This window comes from Podarcis erhardii (assembly GCF_964252035.2).
Source record: "Podarcis erhardii genome assembly, chromosome: 5".
Classification (NCBI taxonomy): domain Eukaryota; kingdom Metazoa; phylum Chordata; class Lepidosauria; order Squamata; family Lacertidae; genus Podarcis; species Podarcis erhardii.
The window spans coordinates 65,329,204-65,347,468 of NC_138509.1; the positions used below are offsets into that span (position 1 = coordinate 65,329,204).

Here is an 18,265-nt window from a genome sequence, read left to right on the forward strand (position 1 = left end):
CCCACTTCCTCTGCCTCCTCTCCCTCCAAAAGTCTATGATCAAGAGAAGAGGAGAAACAGCAAGAGAAAGACAGCAAGTTATAACAATGACAAATAAGCATCATGGTTCAGACCTCTGCTTTCTGGCAGCTTTAAGGGGCAATCAGACCTACGACCTACTACCAGTAGACCAGTTACCCCCAGATGCAGTTACTTTATAGATGGCTATACTGCCATCTTTTAGGCTGATAGCACTGCTGATAAATGCAGGAAAAAATGCTTTGTAAACATATTTGCCACCTCCAGCATCCATCAATGAAGCGACTGAATTTCAAAAAGGTAGTCAATACTTGGGGGTGGGGTGGGGAGTGGCGGGTCCTCTCGAGCCATTCTCATCTCTTCTAAACAAAGGTAGCTCTAATGCTATTTGAAGAATACAGCAGCCACTATTTCCAGCCTAGCTGAGAGCTGGTAAATTAACATTTCAAGGCATCCAGAATTTGCTGAGCTTTTCTTTAGAAACTAGTATACCTTACAAGTCACAACATAAAACTGAAAAGCAAGTGAACATCACCACGCAAGAGAAACTTAACCTTGTGTAGTGTATAAACCGGGGAAAGAAAGAGGGGGCCAAGCCTCTGGCAATAACCACGCCAGGCTTTTAATATCACAATTTTGGCATTAAAGCAAAGCATTTTAAATCCATGTAACAATCTCTGGATTTCATGATCAGAATCTAAACACAAAGAGATGGAATCAAGAGAAGGAAGCAGAGGTACTTTCAATTCAAGTGAGCTGGTGGATGTTTCTACCACCACATTTTATTAAATAGCAGCCACCATATTTTTAATATGGAATAGAAAAATACCCAACAAATACAGGTTATATTTAACGAAGCCATATCCTGGTTAACGTGTCAGTTCTTCCTTTTGGATGTGCTGTGAATGGCCTCCAAGCTGAAAGAGAGCACTTGTCCAAGCCCTCCCTACTCTCTACTGAAAAGTTATATTTGTAATTTTCGACCCATACTTCTTACTGTATCATTTGCTATATGAGAGTTTAAAACGAAGGGCCATTTTGGAACTTAAAAGCAGTAATACATCTCTCTGGAAGCATTGTATCCGAGATAAATTAAAGCATGAGTAGCAACAGTTGATGAAAATCATCTTGTGAGAGCTTTTACCCCCCCAATTTACACAGAACACATTCTGCTGGGCTAAAGAGACAGCTATTGGATAGGTGTCTGTGTTTTATGCTGGTTTCCACATCAAACTACAAAAAGTGAGACAGAAGCAAATGGGATTTTAAGTTTTCCTTAATAACAGAACTTGTAAGAACCAAGCACTCGGAAGGGCTTTTACTATTCTTGCTCACCCTTTTGGCTTGCTAACATAAAAATAATCTTCAGCTCCTGGGAAACACTGCCTCCTTTTCCTGCAGGTACTCTTGCACGGAGAAAGCCTGACTAAATCTATTAAGGCCTTAAATGATGACCCGTTTCTTGATCCCACTGCAAAAAAATCCACTCAGCTCCAAGGCTGCACAGAATGCTGGGGTGGATGGGAGGCAGGGATGTCAACAAGCACCTATGAAAGCTGGTAGCCCTAGGCTCTCCATGGAGCTCCCCTCCCCCCACAACACAAATTGGCAGAGTTAGCTTCTTATTGTTTTTTAAAGGGATAAGATTTCAAAGTCTTCATCTTCTGAATCAAAGAATCTTTCCAGTCTGTCTGCATCGGAAGAATCTGAAAGGCAAAGAGAGGTATAATCATAATTAATGTAGTCCTGGAGTTATTTGCACCAGCACATATATTTAGATCTATCAAGAAGACCAGGAACGCTACTGGACTGTTTTGGGAACCAGCAGATTACAGAAAGTTGCTTGTGCAGGTAAAAGAAAAAAAACTGATCAGTTAACATGCAAACAGGCTCTGTTCCTGTTATACCTGGGAGAGGTCAATGAATATTGTAATTTCCCTAACTCTGAAGATTGAGAGCATACTAAAGTGCTATGATGCTACACTCTTTATCCTGAAACAGCTATGTTTGTTGCCTTGCATATTACACATGATACATGCTACACAAAGCACAATACTTTGCTTTGAAAGTGTGAATTAGCGCCTGGACACATTATTAATGACATGTGAGTCTCTTCACCATATTCCCCGTATAGGATTTGATGGAAAAAACAACAACATTGCCATGGTGTCTATGATCCAAAGAGAACAAGTTCAAGTAGCTGGCAAGGACATTCACCATGTCCACCTAATTTAACAGGTCCAGTTTGACATGAGTGGGCAAGCATTACCTGGAGTAAGATTCAAAACATCAGGACTAGAGAAGTGCGAAGGCTGGTGTTCAACCAGTTCAAACATTGGTAGGGCTCCTCTGATCAGTGACAACTGTTGGAAAATAATGGAAAAAGTGTACAACTAGCTGGTAACTCCTCAGTCAAGGTATTCCTAGGGTTTACCATAACTTGTTAATGCTAAGCAAGACAGCTTCACACTTTATGGACTTGTATTTTAAAAGCTATTGCTTATTTAATATCATTTTACTGTGAAATGCAAAGCATGTTTACTTCAAAGTAAGTTTGGATGTATTCATTAGGGCTTATTCCCCATTTGGGGCTGATTATTATTAAAAGCTTGCATAGCATTGTAGCCTTAGATGCTCTTTTGCAAAACACCATGACTTTTTAAAAAAATCCTGGAAGATGCAAATGATCAATAAATATATTAACAAATATATATTTCATGGGGAACTTCACAGGAGGAGCATCAGGCAAAAAGGTTTAAAAAGAGAAGCAGCTGAAACATTTCCCAAGTTAAGTACAACCTGAACGTTCCTCTGCCCCAGGGATGGGGAACTTGTGGCTTCCTCAATGTTGCTGGACTTCCAACTGCCATCAGCCCCAGTCAGCATGGCTAATAGGGAACAGGGTTAAGGGGAGTTGGATCCAGCAACATCTAAAAGACCACAGGTTCCTCATTCCTGACCTATCCCAGATGCTGGTCACATGGCTTTTAAGGAAGGCCCTGGTCTCAAAAAAGTCAAGCTAAGATCACATGGTCAACACATCTTTGCATTAATGCTGATTGTGTTCCAATGTATTAGTCAGTGTCCATCAAAGCTGAATTCACTTCTATAATTTTTTAAAAGTTACTTGGGCACATATTATCCTTTTTTACCAAAGGACTTGCTGTAGACAAACCTTCTTTACTTGCTGGCACCAGTCATTGAAGTCTTCCTCATTGTTGCAGAAGAAGCCCTACAAGGAAAGGCAAAGTTTGCATTGGCTTAACGTTAACAGAAAATGCCTTCAAGATCAGCAAGAATCGTGTCTCGTGTTCTGTGTAAATGAATATATCTTGGAAATGTTTTGAGAAGCAGACACATTTTGACAGCTAAAAGGTTAGTATAGCGAGAAGAAGGGAGGGAGGCAAGGCAACACCACTGTCCTTGTAGGGAGAGGAATCAGCTAGAAACTAATGGAGAGCTGAAAGACAGTTAGCAGCTGTCTCACAACGTGAAAGTTCACTGCAGGTGCACACACTCACCACCGCAATTGAAGGATCAAGCTCCGCAATGCTCATTCTGCAGGGTGGATGCTGACAGTGGAAACTCTCATCAGGGATGTGGCCGCTCTCCATGGGCTCCACTGCAGGCTGAGTAGTGTGTGGGTCAAGGTAGATTAATTCTTCACCTAGACAAAAATAGACGCCATAAAAAGGAAATACAATATTAGACTTCCCATGGGAAGAGAACGGATCAAATGTACGCTGTTGCTACATTTCGGGAAGATCAGGAATGGGAAAGTCACAGAGGTCTTAAATACTTGCAAAAGGAAACAGTGAAAAATGGCGTAAGATGGTAATGCACAAGGGACCACTCAATTCAGTGCTTTTTTTCAGGGGGTACCCAATGGGCACACAGTACTGGCACCTCTTTTTTGTTATTAAACACTGTGGCACTTACTGTATCAACTTCATGGTGAGTATCAGCACTTCTTTTTTGTTTGTTTGTTAAAAAGCATGACACTTACTGTAACGACTTCATGGTGAGTTCTGGCACCTATTTTTGTAGGGGTGGGGGGAAGCACTGACTCTATTTCTCAACAATTAATATTTTATTATTAATAATAATAAAATGATACACAAAGATTTGTTATTTAGCAAAGCATTCTTCTTTAATGGCAAAGCGTGCCATGTGACATGGCAATGTGCATCTGATAAAGTTGTTCCCTTGGTAGGCTTATAGCTGTACTCCCAAAATTTAGCTAGGTAACCCACTGATGTACTCACTGATGACAGTTACTCACCTACATATCCAATGAAATAATGAGCACTATTAGGTTTTCCTCCAATGACTCCTAAGGACTGAGGCATCATAAAACAGTGCTGGAAAACAGGCAGGCAATGAGTCACATATCAGCTGGCATAAACTGGAAAATCTACCCAAGTAAAGAACAATCTGTGTTTAGAAACATGGAGACACATGCTGGCCTTCAGATTATTCAGGAAAAGGCAGCAGAACAGTCATTTTTAGAACAAATGTTCTGCTGCAAGGGAGGACCACCGCAGTGCACAAGATTTGCAAGGAGCAAGGTAATTGACAGCACAATTTAGGCATGTCTACTCATAAACAAGTTCTGCTCCCAGGTAAGTAATTTCCCCCTCTACCTTCAGTGTTTCAATGTAGGCTTCATTGATGTCTGTGAGACCAAGGCGAAGAGGTATCAGGAGCACCAAAGGTTTCCAGGACAATAGCCTGTCCATACATTCTGCTCCATCTGGATAACCATTGGAAAGCAAGTCCAATTCTGCAGCAGGAAATGCTGAAGCCCCAGGACATGGACAGCTGAGCTTGCACAGCCTTCCTATGAAGAGATAAGTCATAAGCACAAACACTTTCAGCAAAAGTCTCAAATAGCTGCCAGAAAACCATCCTTTGTGTTCATAGAATCTAAGAGTCGGGGCACCAACAATAGGACATTTCCACTTTCCTCCAAGCACAATATGAAAGCACTTGAGAAGATTTCTGCTCTTGTCCTATTTCAGGCACCCACATCTAACATGCCCCACCTAAATTAGTCAGTGATATTTGTAAAATATTTGTAAAATTCTTTCCCCTCTTTAAAGGAAGTGCCCTTGTTCATAGTTAAGAATCAGTTTCACTTTACAATCTGAAATGATGTAAGTTAATTGTACCCATTTGGCTTTTCTGGTTGGGTTTCTAAAGCACATCCCCATGAGAGTCAGGAAGCATTGCTGTAAACATAGACACTCCACAGTTCCGTTCCATTCCATATAGATTTATTTCATCAAAAAGACAACACAGCCCCACAAAGGAAACACTTACTAATTTCCTCCATCACAACAGTATTGTCCATGGCTATGTGCACTGCCAAGGAGCTCCATGTATCAAAAGTGGCAAGTTTTCTAGAAGGAAGATAACGAGAAGAAAGTTAAGAGGCAAATGCATTAGAGAAAGGAGAATCTGCCACTACATCAAGGGTTTAGAACACTTTGGAAATCCAGATTGCTACCCAGTGGTAGTCATGTAGCAAATATGGTATCCCAAGTCTTATTTTTCATATTATTTTAGCGAGCAAATTTTTGCAGCTCTTATTTCACAGATGTTTCCCGTGTGTATAAAATACAAACATCATAGTAAAAGGTCAGAGATGAGACATGATCTAGGCTGGCCTTCTAATAACCAGTGAGGCAGAATATCTACATAGTGCTATCTGCCTTCCCCATAGACTCTTTACTTATATGGAACCCTAACCTCAATCACCCCTTCCACTAACCCAATACAAAATGCATATTGTGATATGGTGTAAGTCAGAACTGCATATATGTGTGTTGATTTCGATGTTTTCTAATCATTCGAGCCAAGGCAAATAATTCTAATTTTTAGCACAGTAACAGTTACTAAGAGTTTTGTGTACTAAAAAATAATAATACCCAAGACAGTTGGATTCACTGAGCACTTACTTGAGTACTTGTGCAACTGTGTTTGGTCCATACCACTGGCCTATGGATTTCCCCTCTCCAACTCCCATCTGGGCTGCAACAGCAAACAAACCATAATTGGTCCATAATTTCAGTCAAGGCTCTTTCTGAAATACTATGGGTACTTAAATTAGTTAGCAGATATAGTGGTGCCTTAGGTTAAGTACTTAATTCATTCCGGAGGTCCGTACTTAACCTGGAACTGTTAACCTGAAGCACCACTTTAGCTAATGGGGCCTCCTGCTGCTGCCGCGCCGCCGGAGCACAATTTCTGTTCTTAACCTGAAGCACTATTTCTGGGTTAGGGGAGTCTGTAACTTGAAGCTTATGTAACCTGAAGCGTATGTAACCCAGGGTACCACTGTACTTAGATTTTGCTACCTCTCTGGAGCCAAAGGACGGTGAAATAATTGCAAAATGTATCAAGCAACAATCTGCATACTCCTCAAATAAGGCATATTAGAAGGCTTAGGAAAAGCGTTCTATTGAACGCTTTCTCTATTGAAATGATTTAGGTATTAAAAAGTGGGGGAGAAATGCTCGTACTCTGTAATGCACAAGATGTCTTCAGAAGCATCAAGGAAAGTACCAAAAATGTGCTTCCATGGGGAAAGCCATACTAATCTGACACAGTTTTTATTGTTGGAAAAACCATTCTGTTCACTAGATTTTGAGAGATTCCAAGAACCCACAGTTCTCCTTAAATCATATTGCAGCTGCTTGGCATATTTGGAGACCAGGGCTATAACATGTTTCCTGCCTTCTCCATTTATCCCTAAGAACACATTTCTGCACCTTAGCCTTGGAAGCATTAAAACCTCTGTGTTTGCTACATATGTTTGGGTGCTGCCAATCATTGTGATGTCCATTGGGGCAACTCCTGACTTTTTATTAGTTACTCTCAAGCAGTCCTCAAAAATCTTAGAATGTGCTGCACACACAGAATCCACTGACTCTTTTTAACAGCTTGACCTTAGTCAAGCATATGAATAGGCATTGACAGTCACACTGTCTGTTTTTCTTATCCTAATTATTTTCAGGAGTCTTAGTTACATGGATGAATTAGTATAGGACCACAGCATCAGCAGACTTAACTCAGTGGGATTTACTTCTCAGTAAGCATGCACAGTATCAGACTGCTCGTTATGCTAAAACCAGGATTTTAATTTAATTGTGATTCCTAATGAAGTTGAGAGTGCCTAGTATCAGATGGACACTAAATATGGAGGAAGTCCATCCATCCAAAAGTGGATTCACAAGACCATTTAGGTGATATATACAGCTGTCAGAGACAGACTCACAAGGGACTTTGTCTAGTGAAAACATTCAGCAAGAGTTCAATTCTCTGGAACCAGATATAAAACACACAGTTTTTTTTAGATATACCATTGTCTTCATTTGTTTGTTTGTGAGCAGGCCAATATCAGGGTAATATCAAAGGTCAAACCACAGTGGACTTTTTTAAAAATTAAAAACAAATAGATTTCTAATGGTTCCCTAGTAATTTGATTGCTCAGCGCAAAAGAAGCATGAAGATTTTGAATAGAAGGCTATTCAGGAAAGTCTCACTGGGCTTCACTTTGTGCACATTTCACCCCACATTCTGTGAAGCAGATGTGCCAGGGGATCTTTTTTGTATTGTTACAGATGAAAGGAAGTATCTCACGGTACAGTAGCCTACTCTGCAGAGTAAAATCTCTTGATTAGAGCCTTCTTCTCTGGGACAAGATTTACAATAGGAAATGAAAAAAGTCTAATTGCATGGGTTCTAGTGTTGTCCACATGAGCTACAAAAGAAAAATACAGGTAACTCACTGACAAGTAAGACTTCAGGAACAGTTCTATGCACCTGGTAGAAAGTCCCACTGAGCCCAATGGTGTTTACTTCTGAGTAGATATGTATAGGATTGCACTATTATAGAAATAAGCATAATTCTGAAATGGCCCACATCTAGATCACCTAGTTCCATAAAATGTGAAATCTGAATCACCTCCATCACCATGTTTCCTCCTCCTCCTCCTCCTCCTCCAAAACTCACATAACGACCTCTCTTTCTGAACAGCACAAACAGCATATGTTGTTTTGTTCATTTACAGCAACAGCAACAGATGCTTTGAATATACCATTGTCCTCATTAGTTGGCATGAGTTTACTGTCTAAACACAGTCCACATTCTTAGTATATAGTTAACAGTGCAATTTATAAGTAGTTTCCCTCAAAAAACTAAAAATCAGGAACTCCTTACTGCAAGGAAGAGATAGAAACACAGCATAGGTATCTATCCATCTTACCTATTTGGTGGATTGAGTAGTAGCTGTCTTTTTTGTCAATGAAGGCATTTAGAACATTGTAATAGTTTTCCATTTGCTTCTTCCCTTTCACCCACCTCCAATCTGAGATATAGAAGATCTAGTCAATTTTCTCAACGCCACACATTATTTGTTTTCACAACATCACAAAAAATGACAAAGAATATTGAAGACTATAATCCCGAACTATTAAACAAAACCGTTTGCCAAAGAAATGGAAAGCAAAATCAACATTTTACTTTCCAGTCTGGTCTCTGAGTAGCGAAAGACACCTCAATCTTGTTTTCACACCCTCCAGTTGAGTGTTTACTTGCATTCCTGTCATGTAGCACTAACAGTAACGATTTATGCCTACTGTGACAAATCCATGCTCAAAAAACACTTCACACTGCAAGGAGCAAGCAAGTTGACCCACCACCAAATAATTGCAGGTTAGCATGTCCCTTGTGAATTGCACTTTTACCCAACGTATTATCTATTATGAAGGAGGTGGTGTTACTAAGGATGAACTGGAATATTATATTTAGGGACAGCTTTATTGTCTAGTTCTTCACAGTTTAAATACAGTTTTTAAAAGGCCCTTTTGGTATCTGAACACACAAACATATGACATTGTCACAGTACCATATTCATTTGTTTTGGGGGGGATTTGACTTACCTCTGCCTAAGTGTCTGCAAACCAAGGCCTGAGCAAAGATCATCTGACCACACCTTAACATGCAGCCCCAGCCAGTGTCAGATGTAGGACCTGTTCCCCCTGGAACCAAAAAGAAAGAATAGAAACCAACCATAGTGGCACGTGTGGCATATGTGGTGTGGGGCAATGTGATTTTCGCTGTATACCTGAGCAGACATAGGTTGGAAAGCCCAGAAACCCGGCTATGGCTGTAATCCTATTTACATTTGTTGGGGTTAAGACCCACTGAACACAGTCTGACCTATTTCTGCATTGGCATTCATAGGACTGCACTGTATCAAATTGGTCTTCTCTTCAGCTCAGAAAAATAAATGCAAAAATTAGATGAAGTAAAATATATTTATGTAACACACATATAAACATTTTTTTTATTGCATTGAACCTGGATTACACATAGTATTGGAAAAAGAGCTACAGATATTTTGTAGCCATTATAAGAACAATTTATAACTTGGGAGAAGGGGAATGACCCTAATTCAGTGTTAGAAACTGAGATATGAAAGCTACGAGCACCTTAAACCTAGCTTATAGGCGGAACAACAGAATGTCTAGGCACTCTTTTTTATAACAAGAAAACAAAGCTGAAAATGAATGAACGGCAGCTAAAGTATTATGCTCATTTTTTGCATGGTCTAGTTCAGGGGTCAGCAACCTTTTTCAGCCGTGAGCCGGTCCACCGTCCCTCAGACCATGTGGTGGGCCTGACTATATTTTGAAAAAAATTAATGAAGGAATTCCTATGCCCCACAAATAACCCAGAGATGCATTTTAAATAAAAGGACACATTATACTCATGTAAAAACACGCTGATTTCCGTCCGCAGGCCGGATTGAGAAGGCAATTGGGCCGCATCCAGCCCACGGGCCTTAGGTTGCCTACCCCTGGTCTAGTCCTTCCCCTGCCCAACCCCCTAATATTCTTAAGAGAGTCTCTTCTCCAGTCTTCAGAGAGTAGCTGGAAGTGGGGAGGCAGAAAAAGGTCCTCCGTTCCTTCCACTCTTCAGTTTTAAACTGCTCACACTAATGAAATGCCCAGTTGCAAAATGCGCCTAGAACAATGCGAGTTTTGCATACTGCCCTAATTCAGTGGTAGAATATCTTTATATGCAGAGGATCCCAGAATCAAACCATGGTATCTCCTGGTAGAGCTGGGAATGTCCTCTGTCTAGAACACACTACACTGCCAATCAGTGTAGACACTAGTGAGCTAGATAGACCAAAGGTCTGACTCAGTATAATGCTTTCCATGTAACCCTAACCGTATAAGAAAACATTAATTTCCACCTATACTTTTAATTATTATTTTTAACACCTTAAAATGGATGTGGGTTGTCACCTTCTTGAAAATTCTCTCCATCCTCAGCATTCTTTAGAACTATCAACCTTGGCTTCCAGAGCATTTTTTAAAAATCCAATAGCAATGTTATTGAAAGTAACATATTGCCAAATTGTTTAACTAATATAAGCTATTTTCCTCTTTTGCAAGTCAAGTATTGATCTATTTCATGTTTCTTTTCATCTCTAATCCATCTTTCGCCCAACAAGTGATCCCAGGGTATGGGGATACAGATATGCAACAAATAAATTATTCTGGAAATAGACTTCTAAGCACCAACACACCCGCCCTCCAAAACAAGTTTCCTTTGTATTTTTCAACTTCTGCATTTTTTGTGTGTTTCCTGTTTTGAAGGTGGGAGCACATTTCCTTTTTCTATGAATACCAGAAATAGAATCAAATGTCGCATCAGAACAGAGGAAGAAGTAAAGTTGCTTTCCAGAAGCTAGCAGAGCAACATGCTTCTATGCCACCCTCCAATGAGCAGAACAGAGCTTTCAGATTTTGGGAGCAGAACTCAACACATGATCCCTGCTGTCATCACTGGGCTAAGGGGCAATTGGGTACTAAGAAATAAACCAACTTCATTTGAGGTGTAACATAGTGAATGAACTCTCCTACTTACCAATGGCAGGAAAGCTTTTTCTGTATGTGAACCAAAGACGAGAGGTCACGTCTAACAGGATCTCCTCTTTCTCTAAGGAAGTGAAAACACCAAATGTCATTTTGGAAGTGTGTTGACATTGTGCTGATTCAGTGGTACTGTCACTGAATTAATTAACCAAACCAAGAAAAGTTGTTTTTTTTAAAAGTGGTTCCTTTTAGGGAGGTTTAGGAACCTTTTAGGTTCATCAGCTCTCTGGACTACAGACTACAAAAGGTACAAGACAACTAATACAGTATGCATGTGGGAGAATACACATTAACATTTCATCTTTTATTGGGAGCTCTCTCTCTATTTTAGCCTTTAGATTCCAGAGCCTAAGCTCATTCAGGAAAATGGGGAAGGAGGGTGGACTGCACATCGGTATTTGAATAATGACTGCTCTCTTCTATGAATATTCAATGGAGGTAGTTAAGAAGTGAAAAGAGAAAGGCAAGCTGTTAAATCAAAGCCACAAACATACACCCCAAGCCTTCAAAAAGTAGAGTTAGCAACACAGCTGACTGGAGTATTTATAGCCCTTCAAATACCTGTTAATACACTATATTTTCTCCCCAGGATCCAAACAGGCTCTTTGGTTTCCGGGAAGTCTTCATACTCAAACCTGAGAGTATCGTACGTGAGCGTAGCTGTTCAAAAACAAAAATACACAAGACTGTGACTAATCTTTTCAGGCTTTTGTCCCTGCATGTGAGGATCAACAGGTTATACCTACCAAATTTTTGCAATGCAGTTTCCTTATTCAAAGAGGTATTAAAATGATTTTTTAAAATGTGTGGTTTCAGATAAAATGAACATTTCTAAATATATTTTGGGAGAAAATAAGTTCAAAAGTCCATATTTAAATGTGCATTTTCATAAAGATTTTTAAAAAGCACCACACCAACATAGAAAAGAATGGATTCATAAATGCACGCTTATGAACTGATCTGCCCATCACCAATCTTAAAACCTCAACATTTCATTTCTTCCTTTTCCAGCATATGTAGACACAAGACAACCCAATAGTGGGGGTGGCCTTATCACCAATATTCACACCCAAACACACAGCAAAAGAACCAGTAGCCAATTTGTGAACAACATGACACACATTGCTCCATGTCAAGCTGAATTTTCTGTTCACTGTCTGCCAAGACAGATAATCTGCTGGAATCCAGCCACTTACAGGATGCATCTAGATTCTGGTCTTTCATTGTACGTTCTAAAGTGGTTTTCAACCGGTGGGTCACACCAAGGCCACCACCTGCGCTTCAGTTTTTTTAGAGAAAGAAGAATAAAGATAGGAGGAGCAACAGGAGATGAGGTAACAGAGCAAGAACAACTCAGAGGGAAAAAGCTGAAGGCTACAACTTTCCTTGAGTTAGATGAGAAGAATATTATGCAATTTTCAAAATTTACACACTTCGCTCCTCATAACCCTTCAGGGATTTGGGCTGCGAGGAAGACTCCCTCATCCCCAGAAGTGCTATTTCACTCCCAATTTACAGATTAGAAACCTGTCTTACATTTCACTTTTATTGGGAGCAAAAGAGACACTCCAACACTTATTCCATGCTACACTGCCAGAGGGCCTTCTTAGCAATGGTGTCCTGGTTTTGGAACACTCTTCTCTTGAAGCTTGGCTGGCGTTTACTTTGCCTGTTTTGTGGTACCAGTTGAAGACAGAACTCTTCCTCTAGTCTAAGCAGTGGTTCCCAAATGTTTTCGCGATTCCCCCTTGGTTCTAAAAACTCCTCTCCAGTGTCCCTTATCTTATCCCATAAAAAGCATTACTCAGAATAGCAGTTTGCACGACCCACTAAAGAAGATACTCGCACAATAAAATTCAAAACAGTAACAACTGCACATTTATTCAAAATCCAATTCAAAATATATAGTTTAATTAAGTCGGCAAAACTGATGACCCTGATCCAAAGATACCAGCTTTTCAAAGGCTGATAGTCATTTACACCTGCAGTGCCCCTGCCTCTTGTGCTCCCCCCAGGTAATCCCACTGCCTCCTGGGTGGGTACCATCTACCAGAAGTACCCCCTTGCACTTAAGATTGAGGGGGCCCAGTTCACATTGCAAGTGTGTGACATCATGCACACGTTGCTTTGACAGGACAAGGCAGAGCCCAGTGCGGCATGGCTTCCTCTCTCATGCTCAGGAGGAACCAGCCACGCTCGGCTCCTCACTCGGCCTCCTCTACCCGCTCAGCAAGGAGGGGGCACAGCCCCCTGCCAGCTGTTTTTGAGGGAGTTGAAAACACTTCCAACCCCTAGGAGTTGGCATGCCTGCCACCCACTTTGAGAACCACTTGTCTAAGCCACCTGAGTATATTGGGGTTTACATGAGAGATGGACCTGTTTAAATGCTTTTCAACTGTATTTTATTGACATATTGTATTTTATATTGTTCCAGCCTACCCTGGGATCCAATGTGATGAGGGGCAGGAAATAAATCTGATAAACAAATGTAAGTTTCCCCCAATTTACTCATATCTGCAACAGTAAAGGTAACACGGTGAACAAGTAGCAGGAGAATGAAATCTATAAAGAGAGAAAATCCTAGGCTTCTTTAGCAACACCAAAGGAACCATACAGCCCATTTCTAGGAATCTGAATCAACATGAACAAATAAAGGTTCTGAAGCAAATATGCACCTCAATGTCACATCTTTCTCTCCTTGACCTTCTTCATTTTGTGTAGTCAAAAAATCAATAGATCTCCAGATCATACATTCAGTTCAAATTTCACATGCTCTGCAGCCTCACCTTAGAGGGCATCATGCCCCACTACTAGCTTATTATATTCTGTTCCCAGACAGTGAGGGTGCTCATCAAGTCACATATCAATAATTCCTCTGCATTAAGATGTTTCAATATCAAGATTGATATATATTATAAACCACATGATACCGTGATCAAGAAGTTAGTATGATAAGCAGCAGAAAGATGGCCCCAGCATACACATGGTTTAGATTATTAGCTTGTTGTGCCCGCTGCAGTATCTTTCATCTGTTGACTTCTATGGGGCTGCTCTGGAACAAATAACTTCTGGCAACCTTACCAAGTGTGCAGTACAAGGAAAAACTCTTGTCAATTAACTGTGGCAAGGAGTCAGAAAAGCAATCAAAAGGACTCAACTATACATAGAAAGCTAAAAGATCATCCAGGAGATCTCTAGGAGATGGCAACCTGCTGCTGCTGATTATATTTATTTTATCTCCTCCCCAAAAAATATTAGAATATTTGGGTGGGAAAGAAATTAAATATAATTATTTGATTTATTTTTCAATGAGCACATTGACATCCATAAAAGGGAGAGTAAACCCCCCCTCCTCTCACCAGAAGCCATGTACTGTAAGTATTATTATTTCTATTCTATTGTATGATCTTCACTCATGTTTGTTTACTATCTATTTTATTCCCTCAACTGGCACCTCATATATTATATCACCATACTTTCTTTCATCCAAAGGAGATAGCACTCTCACAAACATAGTTTTAACAAAGTGGAAGCAATCAGGAAGTCCAGATTTGTAGTGATACAGTCAACATTGTTTTCTCTATTCTGGACGTATCATGTTATTATTATTGGAAGTTTTTAATGTTTGATGTTTTAACGTATTTTTATTTTTCTGTTGGGTACTGCCCAGAGTGGCTGAGGAAACCCAGTCAGGTGGGTGGCATACAAATAATAAAATTAGTAGTAGTACTAGTAGATAGTCACAAACCGGCAAAGAAAGCATCCAGTTTATTTACCCCCATCAATATTTGTTGTTTTCACAAAAGTGACTCAAAGTGACTTAAAACAAAGAGATGCCATCTTATCAGGAAGGGTGTTCCACACAGTGCCAGAACTGGACATTTAATATGGTGGCACCTACCCTTTGGAAATCCCTCCCATTATATATCAGACAGGCAGAGTCTCCATTGTCAGTATCGGAATTTATTTGAAATTGTTTCATATATGCAATTGTTTTAACTGTTTTTATTGTGTTGTGAAATCGCTTCAATAAGTTTCATAGGAAGCAAATCCAAAAAATAAAAAATAAAAAAATAACACAGGCCAATTACCACCATTATAGGCTATTCATGCACAGTTATTTTTACTGATCAAAGCAGAAGAGGTTTACGTCGCCTATCCGGACACAGCCATCATTTTTACAGACAAATGATTCTATATTACATGTCAAAGGAAGGACAAAAAATGAAATATAACGAGGAACTGCCATTACACTCTGGGAAATGGTACATCATTCTCACAGCTGTCTGTGAACCTAGGCAACATGAAAAAACTCAAAACCACTTGTTCTATCTGCTTTGCAACTTCCACAGCTAGAATGGCCAGGCTTGATAAAGAATGGCCATTGTTAAGACTCTTAGTAATGAGAAAATCTTATTCATGTCTCAGTGATTATAGTCAAAGATCAAAACAAAATAAATTGTTAGTGTCTCTGGAATGCCAAGCTACAATAAAGAAAGCCACCTCAATTACTGAGTCGTCACTTCACTAGCTCAAGAGCAACTTCTTGGGCAACTGATCCTTAGCAACCGATGTTAAAATAAAGTGTTTATCATAGTACCAGTTTCAAGAAAGTAAGCAAATTATTGGTTAGTGTTAAGGCACTGGAGATAAGCCCCAACTATTAAATATGTCAAAATATGGCTGGGATGAAATTGGGGGAAATCTTTAAAAAAATTACCACCACCAAACCCACAAACCAAAAGGCCCCAGGGTGCCCTTTTGCATGACTTCAGCATGTGACCAACCAACAGAAAACAAAAGAGCAAAACAGTATATAACAACAACAACAACAACAACAACAACATTCCACAGGTGGCCAGTAGGTGCAGTGGCTAGAGAGCTGGATATGGGAAACCCAATAACAGCCAAAGTAGTCATGACATTATTACCACCATCAACCCTTTTATGGCTGTTTGCGTGTTTAAAAAATAGCTTGCACACAATACACACCCAGCTGGACTGAACCACGGCATGGAGCAAAGGGTGACTTTATGCCTTTGCCACACTATAGTCCTGAAACAGCTCTCACACACCAGGTATTTGTAAAAATTGAAAAACCACAAACACAGACACACTAGGACAAACTGTGTTAATAGTTTGGTCTTTAGCTGTAAAGCTCACTCTGTAGTACTGGACAGATTACTATTTTTCAGTCTAGCCCATTTCACAGGGCTTCTGGGAGACTAAAATACCACTCTGAACTCCTGAGAGAACAGGCAGAATACAAATGCAATTTTTAAATACACAGCAAGTAAAAGCCAACAATTTGATCTGAACTAGGAATCTTCTTCCACAAGGCAAGTGATCACAGACACAATTCTGAGTTGCCCTCAAGCATTCTGGCTGAAGGAAACAGGTTACCTGCAATCAAATGACTCTAATACTGTATTGCAACTAATTCTAATTATTTTCACTTCATATGGCTTGATCAAAATTCCAAAAGATAGGGCTGCCATGGAGCTATGGTGTGGTGAAATAAAGAGCATATATTTTTGGAGGGTATTTGTATAGTTTTAGGAGCCATACGTTTCATACCATGATGGATTCAGAACAACTGATTACTACATGACAGTTCATCAGTAGGGGTATGCCAGTAGGGGGGGAAAGAGAATACTGTGCATTTCTGTCAGACATGAATGATCGGTTATCTGGGAGGCACCTAGGGGCTTTCAACAAAGTTCAGTAGGGCACAGATTTAAGAATGTGTGTGTACTTGCTTAAGTTATCTTATTTAGGGGGGGAAACCTAAGAACTTCAGTCCTTGACTATCACATGTTTTTCCACCTACTGGGGAAGTTCAAGGAGGGGATGAAGAATAAGAGCGTTACTTGATTCGCTATCTTATTCTTTACTATCCTCACGGTTTTTCCATCTTAGTTGTAGCACTTTGACATAGTATTATAACCAGCTGTCATGCAGCCGCACTGTCCCACAATGCCCCAAGGAGAATCCACTGCAGCAACATGTCAGGGAGCAAGAAAACAAAAACACACTTTCAGCTTACAAGGCCTCACACGCAAACTTCACCAACTCCCACTAATTCCCAAGTTCTTGTCAACTTCATAAAACTTTTAACCCTGGCATATTTCACTAGGTCACAGAACCCACCGGTGATGAAGCGTCAGCACTGTGGACTGAAAACTCCATTCTATGCTAATGCTAGGAAGACAAAAAACAGGCTGGCTTGGGCAGGGAACGCATACATAGCATACAATGCCATAGCAAGCTGTGTGTCTATTACAGAAACGAGACCGGGAGGCGAAGGACCACGTTTGCCTGACTCCTTTTAACAACTTTACCCAATGACCTCTTCTATAAAGGAAGTGTGTCCCCCTCTCTTTTTTGAGACACGACCTCTTGTGCCCCCGACACAGAGCGCCCCCCTTCCATCTCCCCACTCTTTGAACGACCCTCTCCCTAGCCCATCCCGCAACACCAGCTTCTCCTGAAAAACAGACCGATCCTCCACCCTTTCACACCCCACACCCCTAAGCCACAGACACAAAGAAAGCACCCCCCCCGCCGGCCCCCGAATAGCCTCCCCATTCCAGTAACCCAGACATTTCCCTTCTCTCACCCGCGTCCATTCTGCCCCCGCTCAAGATTCAGGGGCGACCACGGCTGTCTCCTTACAGAAACAGACCACCACAACGGCGCACTCTAACCTACTCGCCTCGACTGTCCGACTCTCGCCCAATCGCGTAGCTTTTCGCATCCCATCTGAGTGGCGGATAGGTTCGCTGAAGAGGTCAGCAAGCTCTTCTGCACTGCATCGCTTCCTCCTGATGCTAGGGAGCCGCCATCTTGTTGTACGGAGAGGGTGACTCTGCCAAACGGCATTCTTTAGGTCCAACTTCGCACCTTTCTGAAGCGGGGGGGTGGGGCGCTTTGATTTCTTCAGGATGTGCTCTCGACCTCTCCGAGTAGTACAACCACCACAGGATAGGAAAAGCTCAGACCGTGGAGGCCGCCATATTTGTGTACGGAACCTTAACGCCCCGCCCCCTTACCCCCCCTCCAACATTGCAGTGTCTAGGAGTTCACGTCACATTTCCATTCTAACCATATTAAAGCCCCACAACAGTCTGGCCTTCTTTCTGTGTTCCGACAGTAAGGCCGTGAGGTAAAAAGCCGTTGCTGTTGTTGTTTTTGAAAAAGGCAAGCGTGCTGTAGATACACGTACGCTCTGACCAAACGCCGCCTGAGGACCGCCCCTGTGAAACGGCTGCTCCTTCCGTACGGAAGTGGCCGT

General features: G+C 41.0%; 2 protein-coding genes across 2 annotated transcripts in view; one reads left to right on the forward strand and one right to left on the reverse strand.

The window, feature by feature from the left end:
• TM4SF19 (transmembrane 4 L six family member 19) overlaps window positions 1-14,157 on the forward strand; it is a 92,772-nt gene extending 78,615 nt beyond the window's left edge. Inside the window, exon 7 of the mRNA XM_081863917.1 lies at window positions 14,139-14,157. The gene's annotated coding sequence lies outside the window, so the exon portion shown is untranslated. The remainder of the gene's footprint in view (window positions 1-14,138) is intronic.
• ATG4B (autophagy related 4B cysteine peptidase) lies at window positions 1,251-17,745 on the reverse strand. Its single transcript, XM_081863916.1, has 13 exons — window positions 17,591-17,745; window positions 11,533-11,631; window positions 10,964-11,035; window positions 8,965-9,063; window positions 8,289-8,390; window positions 5,979-6,051; window positions 5,341-5,420; window positions 4,662-4,858; window positions 4,301-4,379; window positions 3,540-3,685; window positions 3,194-3,250; window positions 2,288-2,381; window positions 1,251-1,724 (listed from the first exon to the last, which is right to left on the reverse strand). Exons 1-13 carry the CDS (start codon window positions 17,598-17,600, stop codon window positions 1,651-1,653), a joined length of 1,182 nt encoding a protein of 393 aa, XP_081720042.1. The 5' UTR covers window positions 17,601-17,745; the 3' UTR covers window positions 1,251-1,650.
• Window positions 17,746-18,265: the final 520 nt, after the last annotated feature.

Bases quoted from the DNA above. Each gene is read 5' to 3' on its own strand.
- ATG4B (XM_081863916.1), bottom strand. The intron at 8,391-8,964 runs GTAAGTCAAATC...TCTATATCTCAG, and splicing joins TTGCAGACACTTAGGCAGAG to ATTGGAGGTGGGTGAAAGGG. The intron at 4,380-4,661 runs GTAGAGGGGGAA...CCTGTTTTCCAG, and splicing joins CCTACATTGAAACACTGAAG to CACTGTTTTATGATGCCTCA.